General features: G+C 36.0%; 1 protein-coding gene across 17 annotated transcripts in view; it reads left to right on the forward strand.

Moving 5' to 3' along the window:
• The window catches only part of ADGRL3 (adhesion G protein-coupled receptor L3), a 936,136-nt gene that overhangs the window by 863,745 nt on the left and 46,341 nt on the right, over window positions 1-26,050 (forward strand). For 11 of the 17 annotated variants that reach the window (XM_059887348.1, XM_059887344.1, XM_059887332.1 and 8 more), the window contains 2 exon segments: window positions 13,637-13,663; window positions 16,171-16,339. In XM_059887348.1, the coding sequence (XP_059743331.1) occupies window positions 13,637-13,663; window positions 16,171-16,339 (196 nt within the window). 17 annotated transcript variants of the gene reach the window in all.

The raw sequence follows: 26,050 nt of genomic DNA on the forward strand, positions 1-26,050 counted from the left end.
GCCTAAGTAGAGTGGCTTTTATGAAAATGAGAAGTGAGCCTGTATGAATTATATGTTTAGAAAACTCTTGACAAATTTTTCAGTAAAGATAACACCAAAGATTCTTGGAGAATCTGTGGGATCAAAAGGTGTTTTGTTTTGTTTTTTAAAGTACTGAAGTATGTTTGCTGATGGGAATGAACCTATAGACGAGGAGATGATTCATAAAAAGCAGGAGAGAACAATCCTCAAAGGAGCACAGTTCTTGAGAAGCATAAGAATGAATGAATATGTTGCCATAATAAGAAAGAGGCATTTCTCTCATTATAAAAGGAGGGAACACAGTGTGTGTGGGTACTGTTGAAAGTAGTTTATAGATTTGGTTTCAGAAACGTGAGGATGTTTCTGTCAGTAGTCTCGATTGAGTTCTCCCAGAAGTGGACTCTGAGCCAAGGATTCAGCACAAACAATTAATGAAGGAATTCCTTTAATAGGAAATCAATAAGAAAGTAAGGGGAAGCAGGATAGATAATAGGAAGAAGCTATGCAAGGTTGTCATTCTGGTGAAGTCTCAGACTGACCCTGATCCCAAAGGGAGCTCTGGAGTGTAAATAACACTTTGGAACTGTCCAGTGTTAAGGCATAGGAACTGGAATTCTATAATTTCAGACCTGTTAGTAATTGACTACAGTCTTGCTGAGGGACAAGGGATGGGTTGTGAGAGTGGAATGTAAACTCCCAGGCACTTCTGGCTGTATGGGCCTAGTAGCTCTGGTACACAAAAACAGTCATCTGCAGGTCATGGCACAAATCTTTATCAGCTAAGCGTGCAGCAGATGAGGGATCAAGTCAGGATCTGTACAAGGGATTGTGAGGTCCAGACAGTGCACCAATGCATTTGCAACTATCAGATTGCTTTAAGTAAATAGGAGGCAATATTCAGTTGAAGGTGTTGGGATAAATAGGAAGTTTGAGGTACAAGGAAGATGTTCAATATTCCTCATGGGGTAGGGGAAAGCACATTGATAGGGGAGTTTAGTTGACCTTCTGGATATTGTTAAATGTTATTAGACATTTGTTTTGTTCAATACTCATCTATTCAGGGTTGCATATTTTTTCAAATCATTAAAGATGAGAGGAGATGCAAGAAAAAGGTTATAGAATCTAGGCTGGTCAAGCAGGAAAGGATGAATACAAAACGGGGGATATATAGTGAAAGTGTGGAGGGGTCGAAAAATGAGATGTCTGGAGATGCTAGTATATAACAACAACAAAAAAAATAGGAAATAAATGGTGGTAGTAGATATTTGACGGCAAGACTCTCAGAGGAGCTGGGTTTTTGACAGAGGTAAAAGTCATGGTTTGGCAGTATTACTTCTACTGCCTGAGTTGTAGGAAAACCAATATTTGAGTTTGTGTGGTCTTCAGGGAAAGCACTGTAAGCAGACAACACTTAAAGCATGAACGTGACAAAAACACACCCAGGATGGAATATTAGAATGGAGGGGAATTTGTTGATATTAGATTCTGAATTTCAAGGGACAGGATGGAATTGGGGGAGAACAAGGGAAATGGTGGACATTTGGATTGAATTAAATTACATTTTAAGTAATTAGATGGAGCAAGCTTGGGACCATTTTTGTGGTCCCCATTCATTATTTACTATCTTTTTGCAGTCACTTATAATCTTAGATAATAGATTTTGTACCCATAGAATGGAAAAATCCCCCTAGAAAGATGAAAACACTACTTACATTCTGCCTTAGATACATACATTTCTCCTCAAATTCTAGAAAATATCAAGGTACTTAATCTTAAAAATCGCATCTCAAGCTATTTAATTATATTCCAATTCATTAAAGGAGACTGAAATGCTCTATGATTAAAGATATTATTATTATTATTACAGATGATCGCTGACAGGCAAACTAATCATCACAAATTATGGTTTACACAATCAGGCTGAAAAACTTACTAGCACACTCTGGGTGCATATCAGTATCCCCTAATTCCAAGGGAATACCTCTCATTTAAATAAGAACAACATTAAAGCAAAAACACTTTTTTAAATTTCAGCTTTTCTCATTCTCCTACTTTCAGGAGTACTTTTTTAATAGGAGGGTTACTTTGTTTTTAATAAGTTTACCTCATATTAAGAAGTAGTGAAACAATGTAAGTCACAGTTATTTTAAATAAAAGACTGTGTAGTAAATCACTGGATTTGTAAATAAAATGTGCAGACAGTATAGTGGAATGTTAGGTGTCTTGAGCTGCTCAGTCCACGCTTGAAAATTTCCTAATCTAATTTTCTCTTGGCTGAGTCCCAATTGTTGCTGGATTTGTTCCACTATATACAATTATGTATTTTAAAAAGATCTGTCATCCAAGTCCCCTGGCTCTTTTATAAATGTATATTTGAGCATGTATTCTAGAATACTCAGAAATGTTGTTTATAGAAGTTCATATTTTCAATCAGACATTTAAACATGCTAACACAAAAATCCTCTCAGTTCCAGTACTGAGATTAACGGTTTTAGCTTTAATTTCAAACTGTTTATGAGATAAAGCAAGCAAGCCATGAGTATAAAAAGTAGTAATATATCAGTGAAAAATATTGACATAATTGAATATTAACATTACATATGCCAAGAAGTAAAAAAAATGGCGAGTTTTCTTTGTGATAGTCATTATCATTGCATTTTTCTCATTTTTCTGCCTTCTTTGAATTTACAACATCTTGTTCAGTTAGCTGTAGAAAGATATCTAAAATTACCAGATCTTCCACTCAGTTACTTTCATTAATGTAATATATAAAAACTTAAAGCAATAAAACAATAAATATTCAACATCTCAGTTCATACTTACAGGAACCCTATTAGTAAAATGATTAAGGTCATTTGTTTCTATTTTTAATCTTCCTAAAATCATTTTCATTTCCCCTCCTTTTTTTTTTCAATGAGCCTTTCTGTAAACTTTCTCATTTACTTGCTAATATAAAGTTTGAATACTTCGGTTATTGCATGTAGCTTCTCCATTTGTCATGTCTCTGTTGATTCTTGTTTTACTACAGAGAACAATATTATATATTTAAACCATCAACTTTTCCTCTGTAGTGTGTGATTTTGAGGTCTTTGGAGGACATGTTGTATTCCTAATATGATCAGCCAAATTTCCAACATTGTTCGCAAAATAATCCATCCTTTTCCTCAAGATTTTTGCTGCTACACTGTCCCAAACCAAATCTCTGTGTGCTCTCTTCTATTCCATGGACATAAACTTCATTTCTCTACCATTACTTCATTATTACCAACCTTGCTTAGTACTAACCTTGCATGAGTCCTCCCATTTTGATCATCTTTCAAAATTGCTTTATCTTCTCTTAGACTTTTATTTTTCTTCAATGTAAATTTCAGAATCAGTTTTTAAAGTTCTTCTTCACCATTATGCAATAATTAATCATGATGTTTATGCACCATTAGATTTTGCTATCTAATAGCTTATTTAGGATTTTCAAGTAAGATTTTAAATAAAATATTCTAATTTATTCTTTTATTCTCTTAAATTTTACCTACCTAGTAAGTTATAGTAGTCTCATAAAGCTTTTCTTCTTTTTCACTTAGGCCTGACCTATATGAAAAAAGGATTATTTGTTGTTTTAATATTAAATAGAACTTATTTGTAAAATATTCAGGGTCTTGAGGTTTCTTTGGAGATGTAGCAGCATATGAATAATTGTTCATGTATATCTATGCATATTTTATAAGTTATTTATTTCAAGATTTAATGTCACTGCATCAGAGAATGCAGTTGGTTTGATATTAATTCTTAGTATTTTATTAAGGTTGCCCTTTGGCCTAATGTGTGACTGATTTAAGAACTGTTATTTTGGTATTTGGAGTTTGTATGTCTTTAAAGTTTGATTTATGTGTATATTTGCTTAAATTTTCTATACCATTTCTCAATGTTTTCTTGTTGACATAATTTTAAGATTATATTCAGATTTCTAGTTATAAATATATTTAGGGGCTACAACATCTCACAGAGCTTCTGTGTTAGAAGCAGACTAGAAGTAGAGATTGTGGGTCATTACCTAGGTCTACTCACTATTCAAGAAACTAGTTGAGGCATAGACTATTCTTTCCTTGGTTGCATTCAATTCTAAAAAGATCACAGTAAGACACTCCAGTATTCTTGACTGGAGAATTCCATGGACAGAGGAGCCTGGAGGGCTAAAATCTATGGGGTCACAGAGAGTCTGACACAACTGAAGTGACTGAGCATGCACGCATGCAAGATTATGTCATTCATTGTTAAAGTGAGTAAACTAGGCCTAATGAAAGTTACATCACTTGACCAACATTAAATAAGACTTGTATGTATCCTATTGTGTTTCAAGGTCTGCCTTGGTTCCATTTATTAGAATCTTTAGTAAATACCAACATGTTTAAAATACACAGTTGTACTTTTTTATGTTTTAGTTGTTCATACAAGTGGTTTATAATAAGGTGTTTATTCACAGATAGGATATGATGAATGCTTCTGTTGCAAGTTGTTGAAATGAGAGGTGATGATAACATATGGTATGAGAAAGATATAACAATTCAATGTGTCAAAACACATTTGGCAAGAATATCTAAAAGTTATCAATTTTTCTCTCATTTTACTTATCTTAAAAGTTTTTATATCTTCTAAATTGAAAAAAGAAACCTTGAAAGTATGTTATACCTTTAAAGTACCTTTAAAGTACTTCCTGTCCTTACATTCTAATGATCAAGCTTATCAGCTTGAAAAACATTGGTCCTTAAATAATAAGCCAGGAAACATGATTCTATCTGTAGGTTTTAAAATATAAAAGATGTCAATTTGTTGCCATTATTTTAAGATCTTGAGATATTTCTATCACATACTAGAACCACAGTTTTCATAGATTATAAGACAAAATCATTAGTAAGAAATGCAAACTTCTTTTTATATAGTTTGTCATTTACTTTATCCTATTCAGAGTTTCAAGTTTTCAAAAAATCACAAGAAACTATGAAATTCAATTTTATAACAGATATCTTAATGAATTTTCATGAACATTTCACATATAATTTTATGTTGTTTATGTCTTACTTGATGATCAAAGGGTTACGTTTAGTGAAATATTGCGGTTATTAGTGTACTTTTTGACACTGAAGATACAATATATTTATCAATTAAATTTGGATTTCTCATGTAATACAAAGAACTATTGGTTTCTATTTTAATGTTCATTAGGAATCTGGATATATACCCCAGTTCAAATGAAAATGTAGAATTTCATAGCATATACTAAGCCTAAAGAAATCCAGAATAAAACATCAAATAGACTGAAGCTTTCTCAATCTAAATATTGATTTCAGAAAAAGGCAGTGATTCTCCCTTGCTCTTTGGATGTCTAGTTAATATATGAATTTCCAAAACACTTAAAAGAAAAACACTTTTTTCCCTGTAGCTCTTTTTTTGAGGTCAGAAGGTCAGTACACAACAGCAAATGTAAAAACAAATATGTGTATGGTACTTTTGTATATTAAAGTTATACGTTGTTGAGTAATTTTTTGCATTTTAAGTAAAAGGAGCTTTTTGGAACTTTTATTTAATACACACAACAGCCCTATGAACAAAGATCTATATTTATACACATTTCAAAGATGAAGCTTGTGAGGGTGAGAGTAGATGAATAATGTGCCCAATGTTGTAAAATGCCCATCTAAGTGCAGGCAGGATGATTCACAAATCAGTGCTTTCAGTTACTAAGATACACTATCTTTCATGATTAATATTGATAATCATACAATGATCTTATTTGCTTCCAATGTGATTCCAAAATTTTATATCTTAATTGCACATGTATATTTGTGCTTAGTTGCTCAGTCATGTCCAACTCTTTACAACCCCATGAACTGTAGCCTGCCAGGCTGCTCTGTCCGTGAGATTGCCCAGACAAGAATACTGGAGTAGGTTGCCATTTCCTTCTCCAGGAAATCTTCCAGACCCAGGGATTGAACCCATGTCTCCTGCATTGCAGGAGGATTCTTTACTGTCTAAGCCACTAGGGGGAAGCATCTTATTTTCATGGAAACTACCAATTCATTTTTATAAATTTTCATAAATTCATTTTTATAAACCTACTAGTTCATTTTATAAATCTGATAGATGGAGATACTAAAGTGTGATAAATTTTTTGCTGTTTGTGTCCAATATACTAATTCATTTTTCATTCTCATAATTGATGCTCCTAATGTCTTTTGTATATAAGTTAGCTCTTTGACCATATTGTACTGAGTTATAAGAATTTGTATAGCATTAAGTTGGGGAGATAATATAATTAAAGTTTTATTAGTCATTTATTTAATATTTATTAATCCAGGCAAGAATATTGGAGTGGGTTGCCATGTCCTTATCCAGGGGATCTTCCTGACCCTGGGATTGAACCCATGTGTCTTATGTCTCCTACATTAGCAAGAGCAACTTCCCTGGTGGCTCAGACGGTAAAGAATCTGCCTACAATGCGGGACACCCAGGTTCAGTCCCTGGATTGGGAAGATCTCCTGGAGAAGGAAATGGCAACCCTCTTCAGTATTGTTGCCTGGAAAATCCTATGGACAGAGGAGCCTGGTAGGCTACAGTCCATGGGGCCGCAAAGAGTCAGACATGACTAAGCGACTTCACTTCTCACTTTTCTTTACCACTAGCACCCCTAAAAATTCTCTACCATAGAGGCCCCTAAAAATTCTGAACTTTATTCTAAGGATCACTCTTAAAGATAATATTATGACCTTAATATTTAAAATTTTGAATTTTAGATGTAAGGATAAAATGATAAATGTCTGATAAAAGGAAAATGTACTTACTAAGAAAAATGTATATTTTTTTCTTATTTGTACCTTGAAAACTATACAATATGTTTTATTTCATTTTCCATGTCACAATTTGTAAATTCTAAGATAACTTGTAAGTTCCTATTAACATCACCAAGAACATCTTAAGCCCTTGTGTCCATATTTTCATAAAACCTTAAAATAATTACAGTAAAATTGTTTCAGTCTTACAACCTGGGATGAATTTTTGAATCAGTGGACTTTCATTGGTGAATCAGAATGAAAATTATTCAACTTTAGAAGCTAGCTGTGTAGATTTTTTTTAATAAAAAGTGAATCAATAGCATATATCTTTGTCACCATAACATGTGGCAATATTATCATCAATTTAATTTAGATTTGATGGAAAGACATTCTGAAACTAGATTCTTTAAGCCAGTAGAATATCTGACAACATGATGGAAAATAACTGACAGATTATAGATAAAGTTTAGTGATATTTAGATTTTAAACTATTGTATATTATTCATGTCATTCTGGAGGTAAAATTAATGAATAGTTCTTTGTCATTAGCATGAATTTCTATATTGCATGTGAATTGCTGCCGCTGCTGGTAAGTCACTTCAGTCGTGTCTGACTCTGTGCGACCCCATGGACTGCAGCCCACCAGGCTTCCCTGTCCCTGGGATTCTCCAGGCAAGAGTACTGGAGTGGGGTGCCATTGCCTTCTCCGATATTGCATGTGAACTAGGGATTCTTATAGCTAAAACCTGCTTTAGTAATTATTGCACAGGCTAAGCCACGATAAAAATTACTCTAAATTACAGTAGCTTAAATTTACATTAGAGTATAGAAATAGGTGATCTAAATCTAAAAGGTGGCTCCCCATTAATAAACAGACTTCCTTTTAGATCTGAGGCTGTACTGTCAATGTCTCCTAGGAAAAGAGAAGGATAAAAAGGTCCAGGGAAGCCCAGTTCCAATCTTTTAATTGCCAAGACCCAGAAATGTCACAGTTCACCTATGTTCATATTCTCGTGAATTAAACACATTGCCATCAGTTCAGTTCAGTCACTCAGTCCTGTCCGACTCTGCAAAACCAAGGACTGGATCACTCCAGGCTTACCTGTCCATCACCAGCTCCTGGAGCTTGCTCAAACTCATGTCCATTGAGTCAGTGATGCCATCCAACCATCTCATCCTCTGTCGTCCCCTTCTACCTTCAATCTTTACCAGCATCAGGGTCTTTTCCAAGGAGTCAGTTCTTCACATCAGGTGGCCAGAGTATTGGAGTTTCAGCTTTAGCATCAGTCCTTCCAATGAATATTCAGGACCGATTTCCCTTAGAATTCACTGGTTTGATTTCCTTGCTGTCCAAGAGACTCTCAAGCATCTTCTCCAACACCACAGTTCAAAAGCATAAATTATTTGGTGCTCAGCTTTCTTTATAGTCCAACTCTCACATCCATACATGACTTCTGGAAAAACATAGTTTTAAATTGATGGGCCTTTCTTGGCAAAGTAATGTCTCTGCTTTTAATATGCTGTCTACAGTTGTCGTAACTTTTCTTCCAAGGAGCAAACATCTTTTAATTTCATGGCTGCAGTCACCATCTGCAGTGACTTTGGAGCCCAAGAAAATAAAGTCTCTCACTGTTTCCCTACTTTCCCCGTCTATTTGCCATTAAGTGATGGGACCAATGCTATGATCCTCATTTTTTTGAATGTTGAATTTTAAGCCAGCTTTTTCACTCTCCTCTTTCACTTTCATCAAGAGGCTCTTAATGAGGTTCATCTTCGGTTTCTGCCATAAGGGTGGTGTTATCGCCATATCTAAGGTTATTGATACTTCTCCCGGCAATCTTGATTCCAGCTTATGCTTCATCCAGCTCAGCATTTCTCATGATGTCCTCTACATATAAGTTAAATAAGCAGAGTGACAATATATAGCCTTGACGTACTCCTTTCCCATTTTGGAACTGTTCTGTTGTTCCACATCTGGGTTCTGTTGCTTCTTGACCTGCATACAAATTTCTCAGAAGGCAGGTAAGGAGGTCTGGTATTCTCATCTCTTTAAGAATTTTCCAGTATTTGTTGCAATCCACACAGTAAAAGACTTTGGCATAGACAATAAAGCAGAAGTAAATCTTTCTGGAACTCTCTGGCTTTTTCTGTGATACAATGGATGTTGGCATTTTGATCTCTGGTTCTTCTGCCTTTTCTAAATCCAACTTGAACATCTGATAGTTCTCGGTTCATATACTGTTGAAGCCTCACTGAGAATTTTCAGCATTACTTTGCTGTCATGGGAGATGAGAGCAGTTGTGTGGTCGTTTGAACATTCTTTTACCTTTGCCTTTCTTTGGTATTGGAATGAAACCTGACCTTTTTCAGTCCTGTGGCCACTGCTGAGTTTTCCAAATTTGCTGACATATTGAGTGCAGCACTTTAACAGTATCATCTTTTAAGACTTGAAATAGCTCAACTGGAATTCCATCACCTCCACTAGCTTTGCTCATAGTGATGCTTCCTAAGGCCCACTTGACTTCGGACTCTAGGGTGTCTGGCTGTAGGTGAGTGATAACACCATCGTGGTTATCTGGGTCAGGAAGATCTTTTTTTGTGCAGTTCTGTGTATTCTTGCCACTGTTTCTTAATATCTTCTGCTTCTGTTAGGTCCATACCATTTTTATCCTTTATTGTGCCCATCTTTGCATGAAATGTTCATTTGGTATCTCTAACTTTCTTGAAGAGTTCTCTGCATTCAAATGGGTATATCTTTCCTTTCCTCCTTTGCTTTGGCTTTTCTTCTTTTCTCAGCTATTTGTTAGGTCTCCTCAGACAACCATTTTACCTTTTTGAATTTCTTTTTCTTGGGAATGGTCTTGATACCACCACCTGTACAGTGTCAGGAACCTCTTTCTGTAGTTCTTCAGGCCCTCTGTCTATCAGATCTAATCCCTTGAATCTATTTGTCACTTCCACTGTATAATCATAAGGGATTTGATTTAGGTCATGCCTAAATGGTCTAGTGGTTTTCTCTACTTTCTTCAATTTAAGTCTGAATTAGGCAATAAGGAGTTCATAATCTGAGCCACAGTCAGCTCCCAGTCTTGTTTTTACTGACTGTATAGAGCCTCTCTATCTTTGGCTGCAAAGGATATAATCAATCTGATTTCAGTATTGACCATCTGGTGATGTCCATGTGTGGAGTCATCTCTTGTGTTGTTGGAAGAGGGTGTTTGCTATGATCAGTGCATTCTCTTAGCAAAACTCTGTTAGCCTTTGCCCTGCTTTATTTTGTACCCCAACTGCAAACTTGCCTGTTACTCCAGGTATCTCTTGTTTTCCTACTTTTGCATTCTAGTCCCCTATGATGAAAAGGACATTTTTTTTTTTTTGGTGTTAGTTCTAGAAGTTCTTTAGGAGTTCATAGAACCATTCAACTTCAGCTTATTCTGCATTAGTTGTTGGGGCATCGTGGATTACTGTTACATTGACTGTTTTGCCTTGGAACGAACAGAGATCATTCTGTCATTTTTGAGATTGCACCCAACTGCTGAATTTCAGACTCTTTTGTTGATTATGGGGGCTACTTCATTTCTTCTAAGGGATTCTTGCCCACAGTAGAAGATATAATGATCTGAATTAAATTTGCCCATTCCAGTCCATTTTAGTTCACTGATTCGTAAAATGTCAGTGTTCACTCTTGTCATCTCCTATTTGACCACTTCCAATTTATCTTGATTCATAGACCTAACAATCTGGGTTCCTATGTAATATTGTTCTTTACTGCATTGGACTTTTACTTCCATCACCAGTTCCATCCACAACTGGGCATTATTTCCACTTTGGCTCTGTTTCTTCCTTCTTTCTGGAGTTATTTCTCTGATCTCCAGTAACGTGTTACTGACATGAAAGAGTTCATCTTTCAGTGCCCTATCTTTTTGCCTTTTGATACTGTTCATGGAGCTCTCAAGGCAAGAATACTGAAGTGGTTTGCCAATTCCCTTCTCCAGTGGACCACGTTTTATCAGAACTCTGCACCATGACCCGTCCATCTTGGGTGGCCCTACAGGGCATGGCTCAAGTTTTATTGAATTAGGCAATGTGGTCCTTGTGATCAGTTTGGTTAGTTTTCTGTGACTGTTTTTCATTTTGTCTGCCCTCTGATGAATTTGCTCAGTAAATCATTAATCTAGTTTTCTGTTAATGGGTAGGGCTGTGTTCCCTCCCTGTTGTTCGGCTTAATGCCAAACTGTCAACCCATGCCTCCACTGGAGACTCCTGGCACTCACAGGCAAATCTGACTCAGTCTCTTGTGGGGACACTGCTCCTTTCTCCTGGCTCCTGTGTGTACAAGGTTTTGTTTGTGCCCTCCAAGGGTCTGTTTCTCCGATCCTGTGTAAGTTCTACAATCAAATCCCACTGACCTCCATAGTCAAATTCCCTAGGGCTTCTCCATCCCTTTGCCAGATCCCCAGTTTGGGAAGTCTGTTGTGGGTCCTAGAACTTTCTGAACAGTTCAAGAATTTCTGTGGTATAATTTTTCTGCAGTTTGTGTGTAGATAACTCTAAGTAAAATTGGAATTGGAATTGCAGTCTTTGCTACTGAGTATAGCAAGCAGCTGATCCCCAGAGTTGCCAACAAAAATCACAGAATAGCACCCTGATATCTCTCTCTTTTGGTATTTCTCATTAAGGCAGACATCTCACTCTAGCAATTATAGTCTAAGTTCTATATATGTATATATATGTGTGTGTGTGTGTGTGTGTGTGTGTGTGTGTATGTATAACATTTTTAGTGACCCATAGTTGCTTTACAATGTTGTGTTAGCATCTGCTGTACAGCAAAGAGAATCAACTGTGTATTGTTTTTGAAACATTTAGGTAGCTTAATATAATTTTGTATAGCCCTTTGTAGGTATCCCTACATGTTAACCTCTGTAACTTTCTTTACCTAATATTGTACTGTATAAATTAAAATAGAGTCATTCTAATCATAAATTTAGCATCATAGATGGAAAATATTGATACCATGGGGATGCATATAGTAGAATAAATATCATGCTATTATCTTCTGTAAGTTTTCAATATTAATATAAGTACAGGATTTTCTTTTTAGGCACAATTTACAAGTGTTAAATATGATTGATTCTTAGAAATTCTTCTCTTTATCTTTTTACATATCCATGGCATTATTTAAATATTTTAGAATTTCATTTCCTGGCTAAAAACTCTCTTTGACTCTTCTAGTTCAGCACTGTCCAATAGAACTTTCTGTGATGACAGAAATATGTTCTAGAACTGCTGTGTTCGATATGGTAGCTATTGAAATTTCTAAGTATTTGTAATGTAACTATTGTGACCAAAGGAAATGAATGTTAAACTTAATCTCCTTTTAATTAATTTAAATTTAACTATAAATAAATCCATGTGGCCAGTAACTCCATATTAGACATAGTTAGTCACTCCCTGCTCCATCTCCAAACTTATTTTCACCACATCTATTTTACAGCATAATATTTACTCCTGAAGCATCATCAAATGAATTTAACTGTTCAACATTTATTATTTTCTATTATATTCTTTGGGGTGGTAAGAAATTCTGTATTTTCAGAATGAAAATAGTCTAATAGTAACTACGGGGAATTTATCAAACAATGTGTCAGGTACTATTCTGAGCACTTGATACATAATGTATCATTTCATTATCACAGGAAACTTACATTATAATTATCACCATTTTATAGATGTAAAAATTGACACAACCTAAGGTAAATTATTAATAATTTTTGCCTAATATCAAATAGCTAGTAAGTGACTAAATTAGGATGTAAACCTCAGGCAAACTGGCTTCAAATCCCAGGCTGTCACTCTGTTCTTTACTCTTTTATCACCCTGGAGAGTGAGACTTTTTTATCTGTGGTTCGCTTTGTTCAAAATGCATCACAGTTGGAGCCTTTCTAAGAGCTTTACTTTGTATGCATGATATCAGAAACCATTGCCTCTGGCAAGAGGTAAGAGAATAGAGGATCAAGCTTTCTGTTTCTTTTCACTCCTGTCACAATTCACTCAGAAGCAACTATGTTTAAAAAAAAAAAAAAATCCAAAATATCCCCTAACTAATCTCTACTAATTTGGTGCTTGGATCTCATTTTGTGTGGATGATACTAAATAGTACATACAAGTGATAATGGACAGGTGCTGTCTGTTTGCTCCTATTACTACATAAGATTGTTCAAAAATTTTTCTCAGTGCGCCATCAGAAATAATTTTAAAATAGTCTTGTTGATTATTTTCAATGGGCTATAATGTTCTGATTTAACTCAGGTCAATCATCTGCAAGTTAAAATTACTCAGAAGTGTACTGTCCATAATTAAGTAATCTCACCTACTAATATTATAGAATAAGGAGACCTTTAGATGACATGAAATCTATCATTTTAAGTATGCCCCCAAGCCTTTTCCAGGTTGCTCATAAGATTTCTCATTCTCTAGAGAAATGTGGTCTCTTAGAAATAAATGTCTCTGTCAAGTCACAAGTAATATGTGCACATGATGAAAAAAAAATGGAATTTTTTAGTCTCCTAAGGGATATTACAGTATTGTAAAATTGATTTTGTTCCTTGTTATTTAGGTTCTCATGGTCATTTTAGGATTTACCTTCTGGATATAAAGGGAAGATTATGATGCCTTCTAGGGAGGTGGGCGACAGAGGCCTTTGGGAACCAGGAGAATATTTTTCATATGAAATTCTTTGTCATAAAATGCTAATGTTGGTGTTCTTGTCTTTATGTCTATGCATTCTTTAGCTATGAGGATAACAGACCCTTCATCAAGTAAGAATGACCTGAATGGCTGATAAATTCCATTTATCAGTGTGGTCCCATGAACCAGCTGTCAGATCAGTACTGGAAAATCATTAGAACTTCTGTCATTCACATTGAGGCAGAAGAGCAAACTGTGCAGGAAAATAATCAGGCATACAACTTCTCTGCAGAATAAATATGCTGCAGGTGTATTGCCAGGAAAATTCTGCTTCACCTCTTTTAATTGGATAGCACCTGAACTTAGTGCCACAGTAATAGCAACTTCATGTGGTACAGACTTGTTTTGCTTTTATTGGCTTTCTCCTTTCATTGTGATGTGCTCCTCTGTGCTGCATATGTCGTCATTTCTGTTGCTTGTTCGGACATCATTCATCTAAAACTATTTCATGATTTAGTGTTATTTCTTCAAATGATTTTCTGGATATGAAACTACCAAGTTACAAATGATACTAATGAAGTTCTTAGGCTAAATATCCAAAAGAAGGGGAAATACCTCCTTCAAAAATTAAATCTTGCATTGCCAAATAATCTCTTTCAAATTTGACACATATCTTGATTATTGATCATATCTTTTAAGCTTCTGAAACAAAGCTACAAGTCTGTACTAATCTAATAAAAATAAACCTAAATATTAAGATTTGGGCTTTTTCTCCTTTGTACATTTTAAAATTCTATGTCCTGCAGCAATAAACAAGATTGGCAACCTTTCGGTGATCTTGCTGTAGACTTTCAGTTTGTTCTTCTGGTGAAGAGTCCTTTGTTTTCATTTTCTCCAGTACCATTTCACTTACTTCTTCATGCTCTTCTTTTTTCTTTAGAATTTGGGCTCATCACTGTTTTATATCATTAACACTTGAGCCCATTATGTGTTTTCTAGTGGATAGCTGACTTGAATATTTTATCCTATCATTTTATTTCTAAAGCTGAATAACAATTTTGTCTTGGTTTAATGGCAACTCTTCCCATTTTTCCTTTTTCCAATATCTGTAAAAAACTGAGAGCTTTATCTTGAAAGTTCTCATACTTCTGAATCTGCTTTTGAAACAAGATATTAACTTCTAAGATGTTTTCTAATTTGTATATACAAACATGTCACATACATGTTTGTGGCATGGCAAACTTCCTTTAGGGATTCTTTATTCAAGATTATTAATTTTTTAATTAAGCACATTAAATTTAGTGGATGTTTCCATCTGAAATATAGTGGCTGATGGTTATAGAAGGAAAATGGTAAATATTTGAGATTAACTTTAATAAGACTTTAATAATATTTAACTACTCTGGGACATATCTTTCTTAAAATGTAGTTCTCTCTGAAAATTTATTAAACCCAGCTTCAGATTATAGTAAATATATGCAATTTTCCATCCTTTGTTTTGCAAAGTTTCAATCCCTGTAAATATTCATTTCTTAGACAATGTAAGTAGAGGATAGTAGTCTGCTGAAAAGAAATATTAGTTTACCATGTTCAGGAAGGTATACTGGGAAAGGAAAGGATGGGCTAAGACTATAGAAATCTAGACTGTTTTGGTCCTATCATATGTACATAGAAGTTGAGAAGATTACACTTTCAATTATTGGATTCCTATCTATTGGAAAGATTTATTTTATGTTGATAGTGAATACATAACCACAAATATATGAACTTTTGTCACCCATTTACTAGTATTGTGAATGGCAGCTTGGAGGAAACTAAGGGAATGGAGTGAGAGTGAGAATTTGTCTTCCGTTCTGGACTACTTTGTTCATACCTCTCCATCCCATTTTCAACTTCATTTTCTCCCATGAGTTTACAGACACTTCAAAGACATGAAGGTGTCCTGAGCCTTTGGGCTTCTTTTCAACAAAGCTGCCAATTGCCTGATTTCCAAAGTCTAGTCCAACATAACCCAGAAGACAGCAATCCAAAGGCTGAAAGAGTAGATGGTGATCTAGAGGGGAACTATTTTTTTTTCCATCTACTGTATATCACATTTGTTCTACATAACTACAGAATCAGACAGAAATTTATATGTGTTCCATATATTGGTTCCTTCTGTTTTTATCAGTACACATTAAATTTTTTATGGAAAAAGAGGAAATTTGGAAAAATGGGGTAAAAGTGTATCAGGTGAAGCACTAATGGAAAGAGTCTAGTCAAATAAATGTTATCATACCAATGAGACCAGTGGAGACTAACATAACTTTACAGACTTTCCCCCTTGCCATTAACCATAACTACATCTCCATATCATTCACATATGTGCTGCAAATACCTGAATAGTTTAATAGTACAAATCTGCTTTGCTTAAATGAATTTCTGTGTTCATAACATTTTCATTCATGTATATCTCCTCAAGCTTGAAAACTTGTAAGTTCTCATTAAAATCTTGAAGTACTTATACCACCTGTCTTACATTTCCTGTCAATAAACTTACCGTAACATTTTTTTCAGTGTCAGTATTGTTGATACAATATGACTATGTTAACTAAAGACAAACTATTTGATAACTCTTAATTTTCTCTTCTCTTTGCAGGTCATGGGTTATAGGTGCAATAGCTCTTCTCTGCCTATTAGGATTGACCTGGGCCTTTGGACTCATGTATATTAATGAAAGCACAGTCATCATGGCGTATCTCTTCACCATTTTCAATTCTCTACAGGGAATGTTTATATTCATTTTCCATTGTGTCCTACAAAAGAAGGTAAGCTAGAATTCTCTGTTCAGGAACAAATGGCATACAAAAAAAAAAGAATAAATGGCATATATTCTATGATAACAAAACACCGTAATATAAATCATTCTTGATCCTTTTGTCTCTGAAAAATAAATATATGATTTGGTTAATTTCATTTTTATAATAGAAGAGAAAAACAGACATAAAATGCAATTGTAAAAGTTGATGAATGTGTTAACAACAAAAGACAGAATCATATTTTGATTTAGACAGTGCACAAAAATAATATTCTTATAGATTTGACCTTATTGTCTTTGATATTATTGGCAGACACATGGAATTGTATATTAGGAAGTAGATGTTCTAAGATGTATGGAGGCAAAGAATATACATATGTATATATTATATAGCATGGCATAGGAAATATATATTTTTCTATTTTTAAAAAAACTAGTTGTATATTCTAAGAAATATAAATATCTAAACAATTTATGATAGAAAGCATTTATTATTTTAATGAATGGTAAAACACTTAGTAAATATCTCTATGTGTGTGTTAGTTGCTCAGTCATGTCTAACTCTTTGTGACCCTATGGACTTAGGCCCACCATGCTCCTCTGTCCATGGGATTCTCCAAGCAAGAATACTGGAGTGACTTGCCATTCCCTTTTCAAGGGGATCTTCCTGACCCAGGAATTAAACCCAGGTCTCCTGCATTGCACACAGATTCTTTACTGTCTGAGACACCAGGGAAACCTGAAGATCTCTGAACTTCTTTAAAAGCATATTTTATTAAAATTTATGATTTTGATGATTAGAATGCAATATTTAATTTTTATAATGGTCTATTTTTTATTATTTTTCACATCTACCAAGACCTAAAGTACTCATTTTAAAAGTTAATTTTAGCAACTAAACACTTACATTGCTTTTTTTTAAATATCAACATTGATTTTCTCATCTTATACTTTTTAACTCAATTAAAAATGTGGTCTTTATAGTTCTGATCACATAGACCCCTGAGCCAAGACTGTGTCCGAATCCTAGTTCCTCTACTTAATGGCTTATGTGACCTTGGGCCATTTAATTAGCATGCATGTGCTCCAGTTTCCTCATGTATAAAGTGGAGCTAATAAAATAATTATGATATATTGAGATGTGGCACTGAAGATGAAATGGGAAAATGTGATTTTTTTTTCCCTAAGCAACAACAAGATCCACAGTTTTTCTTTGGAAAATGAAGAGTAAATATATCACTCTATATGATTTTGGGTTTGAAAGACTAAACAAATTTGAGAAATGTGTGTCCACTTATTGAGATGAGTTCAGTTTTATCCTGTTTTCAGCTTTATATCATGTTAGATATTAAAAATATGCTGGCATGATATTAAATGTAGGCTAGAATAACAATGTTGACTTAGGCCAGTTAATGTAGGTTACAGAAAACAGGTTAAGATGTTAGAATGGATGAATCTTCCTAAATACTTAATGTGCATACACCCCAATTGCAATCATTTAACCTAATAAATGTTTATTCTTTTTTACTCATGGCCCAATTGATGCAGGTGCCTAATGGAGGAACACAGCCAGTGACAGCTCAACTAACCTCACTATTTTATTTCGATAGTGATACCAACACCTTTACTAACACTTTGGATGTTGGTATCCAGCAGATAATCTGAGAAAAAGAGAGGGGACCTTGTATAAAAAGTCTGGAAATGGTTCATATCATTTCCACTCACATTCCATCAGATAGGACACCGTCAGTAGTACCACTCAAACTGCAAGCAAGGCTGGGAAACATAGTCTACCTCTTATACCCCAGGAAGATGAAGAATTGGGTATTATAATACAAACAGCTAGCAGGTGATGACACTTGGTCAGTGTGAAGACTTGGAGACATGAGCGATGAGTAAGAATAGAAATGGAAGAAAGTGTCTGAGGAGAAGAATGAAAAGATAGTATCTGAATTAAAGATGGGGGAAGTATCCAGAAGTAAACAGTGGTCAGTATTATAAAACACTGCAGAAAAGTCAGAAAGACTTGAAAAGATTTCTAGATTTTGTTAGAAAGGAGCCATAACTGATTGTCAAGAGAAATATGTAAAAAGGTGGAAGCAAAATCAGGAAAAGGTAGCATTTGTTCATGTAAATAAGGGAATATTGGGCCATCATAGGTAGTTATACTAACATTTTCAAATAAAGTAAACTGGATTTGCCAATTCTTTTCTATATTAGCTGGAAATTTTGTATGTGTGTATTGAAATTTTCTATAGAACAGAAAAGATTTTTGTGCTTTATGCATGAATTATTTTGATTGGGATTATCTTCATTAGCTAGTACCTATTAGAGTTTTCCCTTATTATTTTATTATGTCCAAAATACACATCACTGTTTCGGTATCCAGGTAGAGATACCAAACCTTAGAATCCAAAAACAAATTATGGGTTTTAGTATATGGAACGTATTTAACAGAGGTGAATTTTTAAAAACTACATGTGATCAAGTTCAATTTTGTGATTCATTACAACAGAGTACAGCAAACTATAGTTTTCTTCTTGATTCATTCATTCACTGATGGACAGTTTGGTTACTTCCATATGTTGGCTGTTGTGAATAGTGCTTCAGTGAATATGGGCATGCAGATATCTCTTTAAGATCCTGATTTTTGTGTTCTTGGGATATAAGCCCAGAAGTGGGATTGCTGAATCATATGGTAGTTCTATTTTCAATTTTGTAAGGCACTTTCATATTGCTTTCCATAACAGTTGTATTTATTTATATTCCCACCAACAGGGCATAATACCTCTCTTTCTTCCATATTCTCACCAATTCTTATTGTGATTTAGTCTCTAAGTCATGTCCAACTCTTTGCAACCCTATGGGCTATAGCCCACCAAGCTCCTCTATCCATGAAATTTCCCAAGCAAAAATACTGGAGTGGGTTGCCATTTCCTTCTCCAGAGGATCTTCCTGACCCAGGGATGGAACATATGTCTCCTGTGTCTCCTGCATTGCGGCAGATTATTTACCCCTGAGATAGCAGAGAAGCACCAATTCTTATCTCTTGTTTTCTTCATGATAGCCATTCTAACATATGTGAAGTGATATCTAATTGTGATTTTGATTTTCATTTTTCTAATTAGTTATGTTGAGCATCTTTTCAAGCTAGCCATTTGCATGTCTTCTTAGAAAAAATGTCTATTCACTTCTTTAGTCCATTTTTAGTTGGACTGGGGGGGCTACTTTTGAGTAGGTGGGGCTACTTTTGAGTTGTATGAGTGCTTTGCATATTATTGGTGTTAACTACTTATCAGATGTATGATTGGCAAATATTTTCTTCCATTCTGTAGATAGCCATTCAACTCTGTTGTTTCTTTTGCTGTGCAGCAGCTTTTTAGTTTGATATAGTACAACTTATTACTTTTTCTTTTGTTGCTTGTTCTTTCTATGTGTGTGTGTTAGTCGCAGAGTCGTGTCCAAGTCTTTGCGATCCCTGTTCATGGAATTCCTCCAGGCAAGAATACTAAAGAGTAGGTTGCCATTTCTTCCTCCAGAGGATCTTCCCAACCCAGGGATTGAACCCAGGTCTTTCATATTTGGTGAGGTGTAGTCCTCTCCACTAGTCCACAGATAGCTTCTTTTATATTGGAACCCACCTCATGTCCAGCACAGTTGCAGCTGCTCATGCGACCAGACTTCAGGAGAAAAGAGGCTCATTTACTTATGTATAAGCAGAAGCAGCCTAAGGGGCAGGTGTCTAACTTAACATGTACTTCCAAGAGCTTTTGGATGCCCCCCAGTGAGGGCACCAGGGGTGCCATCTTTGGTGTATCCCTCTACCTGCTCTAGCTCTGGGGTGCCATCTTTTTTTCCTCTCCACAGGTGTCTTAAATTTGTAAAAAAAATTGATTGATTGATTTAATGAAGCAATGGCACCCCACTCCAGTACTCTTGCCTGGAAAATCCCATGGATGGAGGAACCTGGTAGGCTGCTGTCCATGGGGTTGCGAAGAGTCGGACACGACTGAGCTACTTCCCTTTTACTTTTCACTTTCATGCATTGGAGAAGGAAATGGCAACCCACTCCAGTGTTCTTGCCTGGAGAATCCCAGGGATGGGGGAGCCTGGTGGGCTGCCGTCTGTGGGGTCGCACAGAGTCGGACACGACTGAAGTGCCTTAGTAGTAGTAGTAGGCCTGGGAATTCCCTGGTGGTCCAGTGGCCAAGACCCAGCACTCCCAATGCAGGGGTCCCTGTTTGATCCCGAGTCAGGTAACTAGGTCTCACACACGGCAACTAAGAGTTCGCAAATTAGATGTTGTGTATGGTATAAGATAGTGAGGTTCAGTTTCATTCATTTACATCTGGTTATCCAGTTTTCCTAATGCCATTTATTAAGAGACTGTATTTTCCCCATTATTTATTCATAACTTTCTTATCGATATTAGTTAACCATATCAGTCCAGTTCAGTTGCTCAGTCCTGTCCAATCTTTGCAACCCATGGACTGCAGCACCTCAGGCTTCCCTGTCCATCACCAGCTCTCAAGCTTGCTCAAACTCATGTCCATCTTGTCGATGATGCCATCCAACCATCTCATCCTCTGTTGCCCAATTCTCCTCTGACCTTAAATCTTTCCCAGAATCAGGGTCTTTTCCAAGGAGTCAATTCTTCGCATCAGGTGGCCAAACTATTTGGTGGCCAAAGAGTTTCAGCTTCAGCATCAGTCCTTCCAATGAATATTCAGGACTGATTTCCCTTAGGATTCACCGGTTGGATCTCCTGGCAGTCCAACGGACTCTCGAGAGTCTTCTCCAACACCACAGCTCAAAACCATTAATTCTTTGGCACTCAGCTTTATTTATAGTCCAACTCTCACATCCATACATGACAACTGGAAAATCATAGCTTTGACTAGATGGACCTTTGTTGGCAAAGTAATGTCTCTGCTTTTTAATACTAGGTTTGTCATAGCTTTTCTTCCAAGGAGCAAGCATCTTTTAATTCCATGGCTGCAGTCACCATCTGCAGTGACTTTGGAGTCCTCCAAAAAATAAAGTCTCTCACTGTTTTCCATAGTTTCCCCATCTATTTGTCATGAAGTAATGGGACTGGATGCCATGATCTTTGTTTTGGAATGTTGAGTTTTAAGCCAGCTTTTTCACTCTTCTTTTTCACTTTCACCAAGAGGTTCTTTAGTTCCTCTTCACTTTCTGCCGTAAGGGTAGTGTCATCTTCATATATGAGGTTATTGATATTTCTCCCAGCAATCTTGATTCCAGCTTGTGCCTCATCCAGCCTGGCATTTCTCATGATGTCTGTATATAAGTTAAATAAGGAGGGTGACAATACTTGACATACTACTTTCATGATTTGGACTAGTCTGTTGTTCCACATCTGGTTCTAACTGATGCTTCTTGACCTGCATACAGATTTCTCAGGAGGCAGGTACCAAAGAGATGGTTTGGTACTCCATCTCTTTAAGAATTTTCCACAGTTTATTGTGATCTACACAGTCAAGGGCTTTGCCATAATCAGTAAAGCAGAACTAGATGTTTTTCTGATATTCTCTTGCTTTTTCTATGATGCAGTGTTGGCAATATGATCTCTGGTTCCTCTGCCTTTTCTAAATCTAGCTTGAACATCTGGAAGTTCATGGTTTACGTACTGTTGAAGCCTCACTGGGAGAATTTTGAGCATTACTTTGCTAGTGTGTGAGATGAGTGCAATTGTGCCGTAGTTTGAACGTTCTTTACCATTGCCTTTCTGTGGGATTGGAATGAAAAGTGACCTGTTCCAGTCCTGTGGCCACTGCTGAGTTTTCCAAATGTGCTGGCATATTGAATGCAACACTTTCACAGCATCATCTTTTAGGATTTGAAATAGGTCAACTGTAATTCCATCACCTCCACTAGCTTTGTTCGTAGTAATGCTTCCTAAGGTCCACTTGACTTCACATTCCAGGATGTCTGGCTCTAGGTGAGTGATCACAACATTGTGGTTACCTGGGTTATGAAGATCTTTTTGGTGTAGTTCTGTGTGTTCTTGCCAACTCTTCTTAATATCTTCTACATCTATTAGGTGCATACCATTTCTGTCCTTTATTGTGGCCATCTTCGCATGAAATATTTCCTTGGCATCTCTGACTTTCTTGAAGAGATCTCTAGTCTTTTCCATTCTATTGTTTTCCTCTATTTCTTTGCATTGATCACTGAGGAAGCCTTTCTTATCTCTCCTTGCTATTCATTGGAACTCTGGATTCAAATGGGTATGTGTTTCCTTTTCTCCTTTGCCTTTCATCTCTTTTTTTCAGCTATTTGTAAAGCCACCTCAGACAATGGTTTTACCTTTTTGCATTTCTTTTTCTTGGGGATGGTCTTGATAACTGCCTTCTGTTCAATGTCATGAACCACCATCCATAGTTCTTCAGGCTCTCTGTCTGTCAGATCTAATCCCTTGAATCTATTTGTCACTTCCACTGTATAATCATAAGGGACTCAATTTAAGTCAAGCCTGAATGGTCTGGTTTCCCTACTTTCTTCAATATAAGTCTGAATTTGGCAATAAGGAGTTCATGATCTGAGCCACAGTCAGCTCCTGGTCTTGTGTTTGCTGACTGTATAGAGCCTCTCTAACTTTGGCTGCAAATAATATAATCAATTTGATTTTGGTATTGACTATCTGGTGATATCCATGTGTAGAGTCATCTCTTGTGTGTTGGAAGAGGATGTTTTTACTATAAGCAGGTATAGACAAGGGTTTATTTATGGGCTCACAATCTGTTCCATTGGTCTTGCATTGTAGCTCAGCTGGTAAAGAATTTGCCTGTAATGTGGGAGACCTGGGCTTGATCCCTGTGTTGCGAAGATCCCCTGGAAAAGGGAAAGGCTACTCACTCCAGTATTCTGGTCTGGAGAATGCATGGACTGTATAGTCCATGGGGTCAGATAGAGTCAGAAACGACTGAGTGACTTTCACTTCAGAATCTGATCCTTTGTCTATTGATCTACTTTTCCAATACCATACTGTTGGGATTACTATAGTTTTGTGCTATGGTGTGCAGTTTGCAATGTGATGCCTCCATCTTTGTTCTTTCTTCTCAGGATTGCTTTGGCTGTTTGGAGTCTTTGGTGGTTCTATATACATTTAAGGATATCTTTTTCTGTATCTGTGAGAAATATTGGAACTTTTATAGAAACTGCATTGAACCTATGGATAGCTTTGGTTCTTATGGACATTTTAACAGTCTTATTTCTTGTAGGAGGTTTTTCTTAAGCCATCTGACTGATTTCAATAATATGCTCATCTTATGTAGTTACTCATATTTGAGTAGAGAAATATAAAATATTCCATTTTTTAGATCATTTGTTTTATAGGATTATTTGTTTATTGATTCAACTCATTAACAACAAAAAAAATCAAACTTTGAATTGTCATTTTCTAGAGCGTAGATTGTATGATTGTGTCACCAGCATCTCTACTTTATCATTAAGGTTGTCAAGTTTTCTTTGTTGTTAATTATGTGAATCATCTCAGAAAGTTTCATAATTATTTTATTTCTGATCAGAGAGTATAAAAGAAATATTCTTTGGGCAGGTGTATTTTCTTTTCCATCTTTATTTTAGAACAACCTCATGTTGAATAATCACATGCCATATCTGATTGGGATAAGATGTTGTATCATGTGAAATAGTGGATTAGAATATGCAAATGACTAAATTGACAAAAAATTATAATATGAAGAGATACCTCTCATGGAGATGGTGCATGTTATTTTTGCTTTTTTCTTTTTAACATACGTGCTCACCACTTCAGATCTAATCATAGAAAAATTAAGTCTGTAATGATTCAGTAAGTAATATAGCTAAATGTGGGACTAGGTATCACAAGATATCTTTATTTACTGGTTATTTATATAATCAGTTCAGAATATTTAACATTTTTTGGTATATTTTCATGGTGAATTCCTTCTTATACAATAGTGTTCCCTTTGAAAGTAACAGAAATGGAAGTGGTTCCCTTTCTTCTTCTTTCTCTAATAGCCTCTCTCTCCCCAAAATATCTGTTTAGGTTTAAATCACTTCACTAAAAACCACTTCCTCTTCTAAGGAGAAAACCATCACTTGTTGAGTTCATTAAGAAAAACAAAATAGGATATAGGTTATGGTGAAAATTTAGGTTCTAGGAGATATTTAATAAATTGAATACAAATTACTAAACTGTAATTGATAATGCCTCCATATGGGTGGAGATTTTTAACTTTCCTAAATTCTAATTAAATATTTGTCCTCATTTTCTCCAGAGACAAAGAATGAGATAATCTAATAGATAATAATATATAATACCTTATGTTGGTTATAGCAATATTAGAAATGTGGCATCTTAGTGAGCGCTTTCTGATCATAGAGCACCCATGAGATTTGGATATTTTCACATAATGCATATCACTTAACCTTTTCAGTCTTTCAGTTTACTTTCAGTGCTTAATCTTTTTAGTGTTCTTATTTGTAAAATGTCAGTAATAATTACTTCCTAGATTCATTTTGAGTGAAGAGCCTAGCATCAGATCAAATCAGATCAGATCAGTCACTCAGTCGTGTCCGACTCTTTGCTACCCCATGAATCGCAGCACACCAGGCCTCCCTGTCCATCACAAACTCCCGGAGTTCACCCAGACTCACGTCCATCGAGTCAGTGATGCCATCCAGCCATCTCATCCTCTGTCGTCCCCTTCTCCTCCTGCCCCCAATCCCTCCCAGCATCAGAGTCTTTTCCAATGAGTCAACTCTTCGCAAGAGGTGGCCAAAGTACTGGAGTTTCAGCTTTAGCATCATTCCTTCCAAAGAAATCCCAGGGCTGATCTCCTTTAGAATGGACTGGTTGGATCTCCTTGCAGTCCAAGGGACTCTCAAGAGTCTTCTCCAACACCACAGTTCAAAAGCATCAATTCTTCGGTGCTCAGCCTTCTTCACAGTACAACTCTCACATCCATACATGACCACAGTAAAAACCATAGCCTTGACTAGATGGACCTTTGTTGGCAAAGTAATGTCTCTGCTTTTGAATATGCTATCTAGGTTGGTCATAACTTTCCTTCCAAGGAGTAAGTGTCTTTTAATTTCATGGCTGCAGTCACCATCTGTAGTGATTTTGGAGCCCAGAAAAATAGTCTGACACTGTTTCCACTGTTTCCCCATCTATTTCCCATGAAGTGGTGGGACCAGATGCCATGATCTTCGTTTTCTGAATGTTGAGCTTTAAGCCAACTTTTTCACTCTCCTCTTTCACTTTCATGAAGAGGCTTTTTAGTTCCTCTTCACTTTCTGCCATAAGGGTGGTGTCATCTGCATATCTGAGGTTATTGATATTTCTCCCGGCAATCTTGATTCCAGCTTGTGTTTCTTCCAGTCCAGCATTTCTCATGATGTACTCTGCATATAAGTTAAATAAACAGGGTGACAATATACAGCCTTGACGTACTCCTTTTCCGATTTGGAACCAGTCTGTTGTTCTATGTCCAGTTCTAACTGTTGCTTCCTGACCTGGGTACAAATTTCTCAAGAGGCAGGTCAGGTGGTCTGGTATTCCCATCTCTTTCAGAATTTTCCACAGTTTTTTTGTGATCCACACTGTCCAAGGCTTTGGCATAGTCAATAAAGCAGAAATAGATGCTTTTCTGGAACTCTCTTGCTTTTTCCATGATCCAGCAGATGTTGGCAATTTGATCTCTGGTTCCTC

This window comes from Bos taurus, chromosome 6 (genome assembly GCF_002263795.3).
Source record: "Bos taurus isolate L1 Dominette 01449 registration number 42190680 breed Hereford chromosome 6, ARS-UCD2.0, whole genome shotgun sequence".
Classification (NCBI taxonomy): Eukaryota; Metazoa; Chordata; class Mammalia; order Artiodactyla; family Bovidae; genus Bos; species Bos taurus.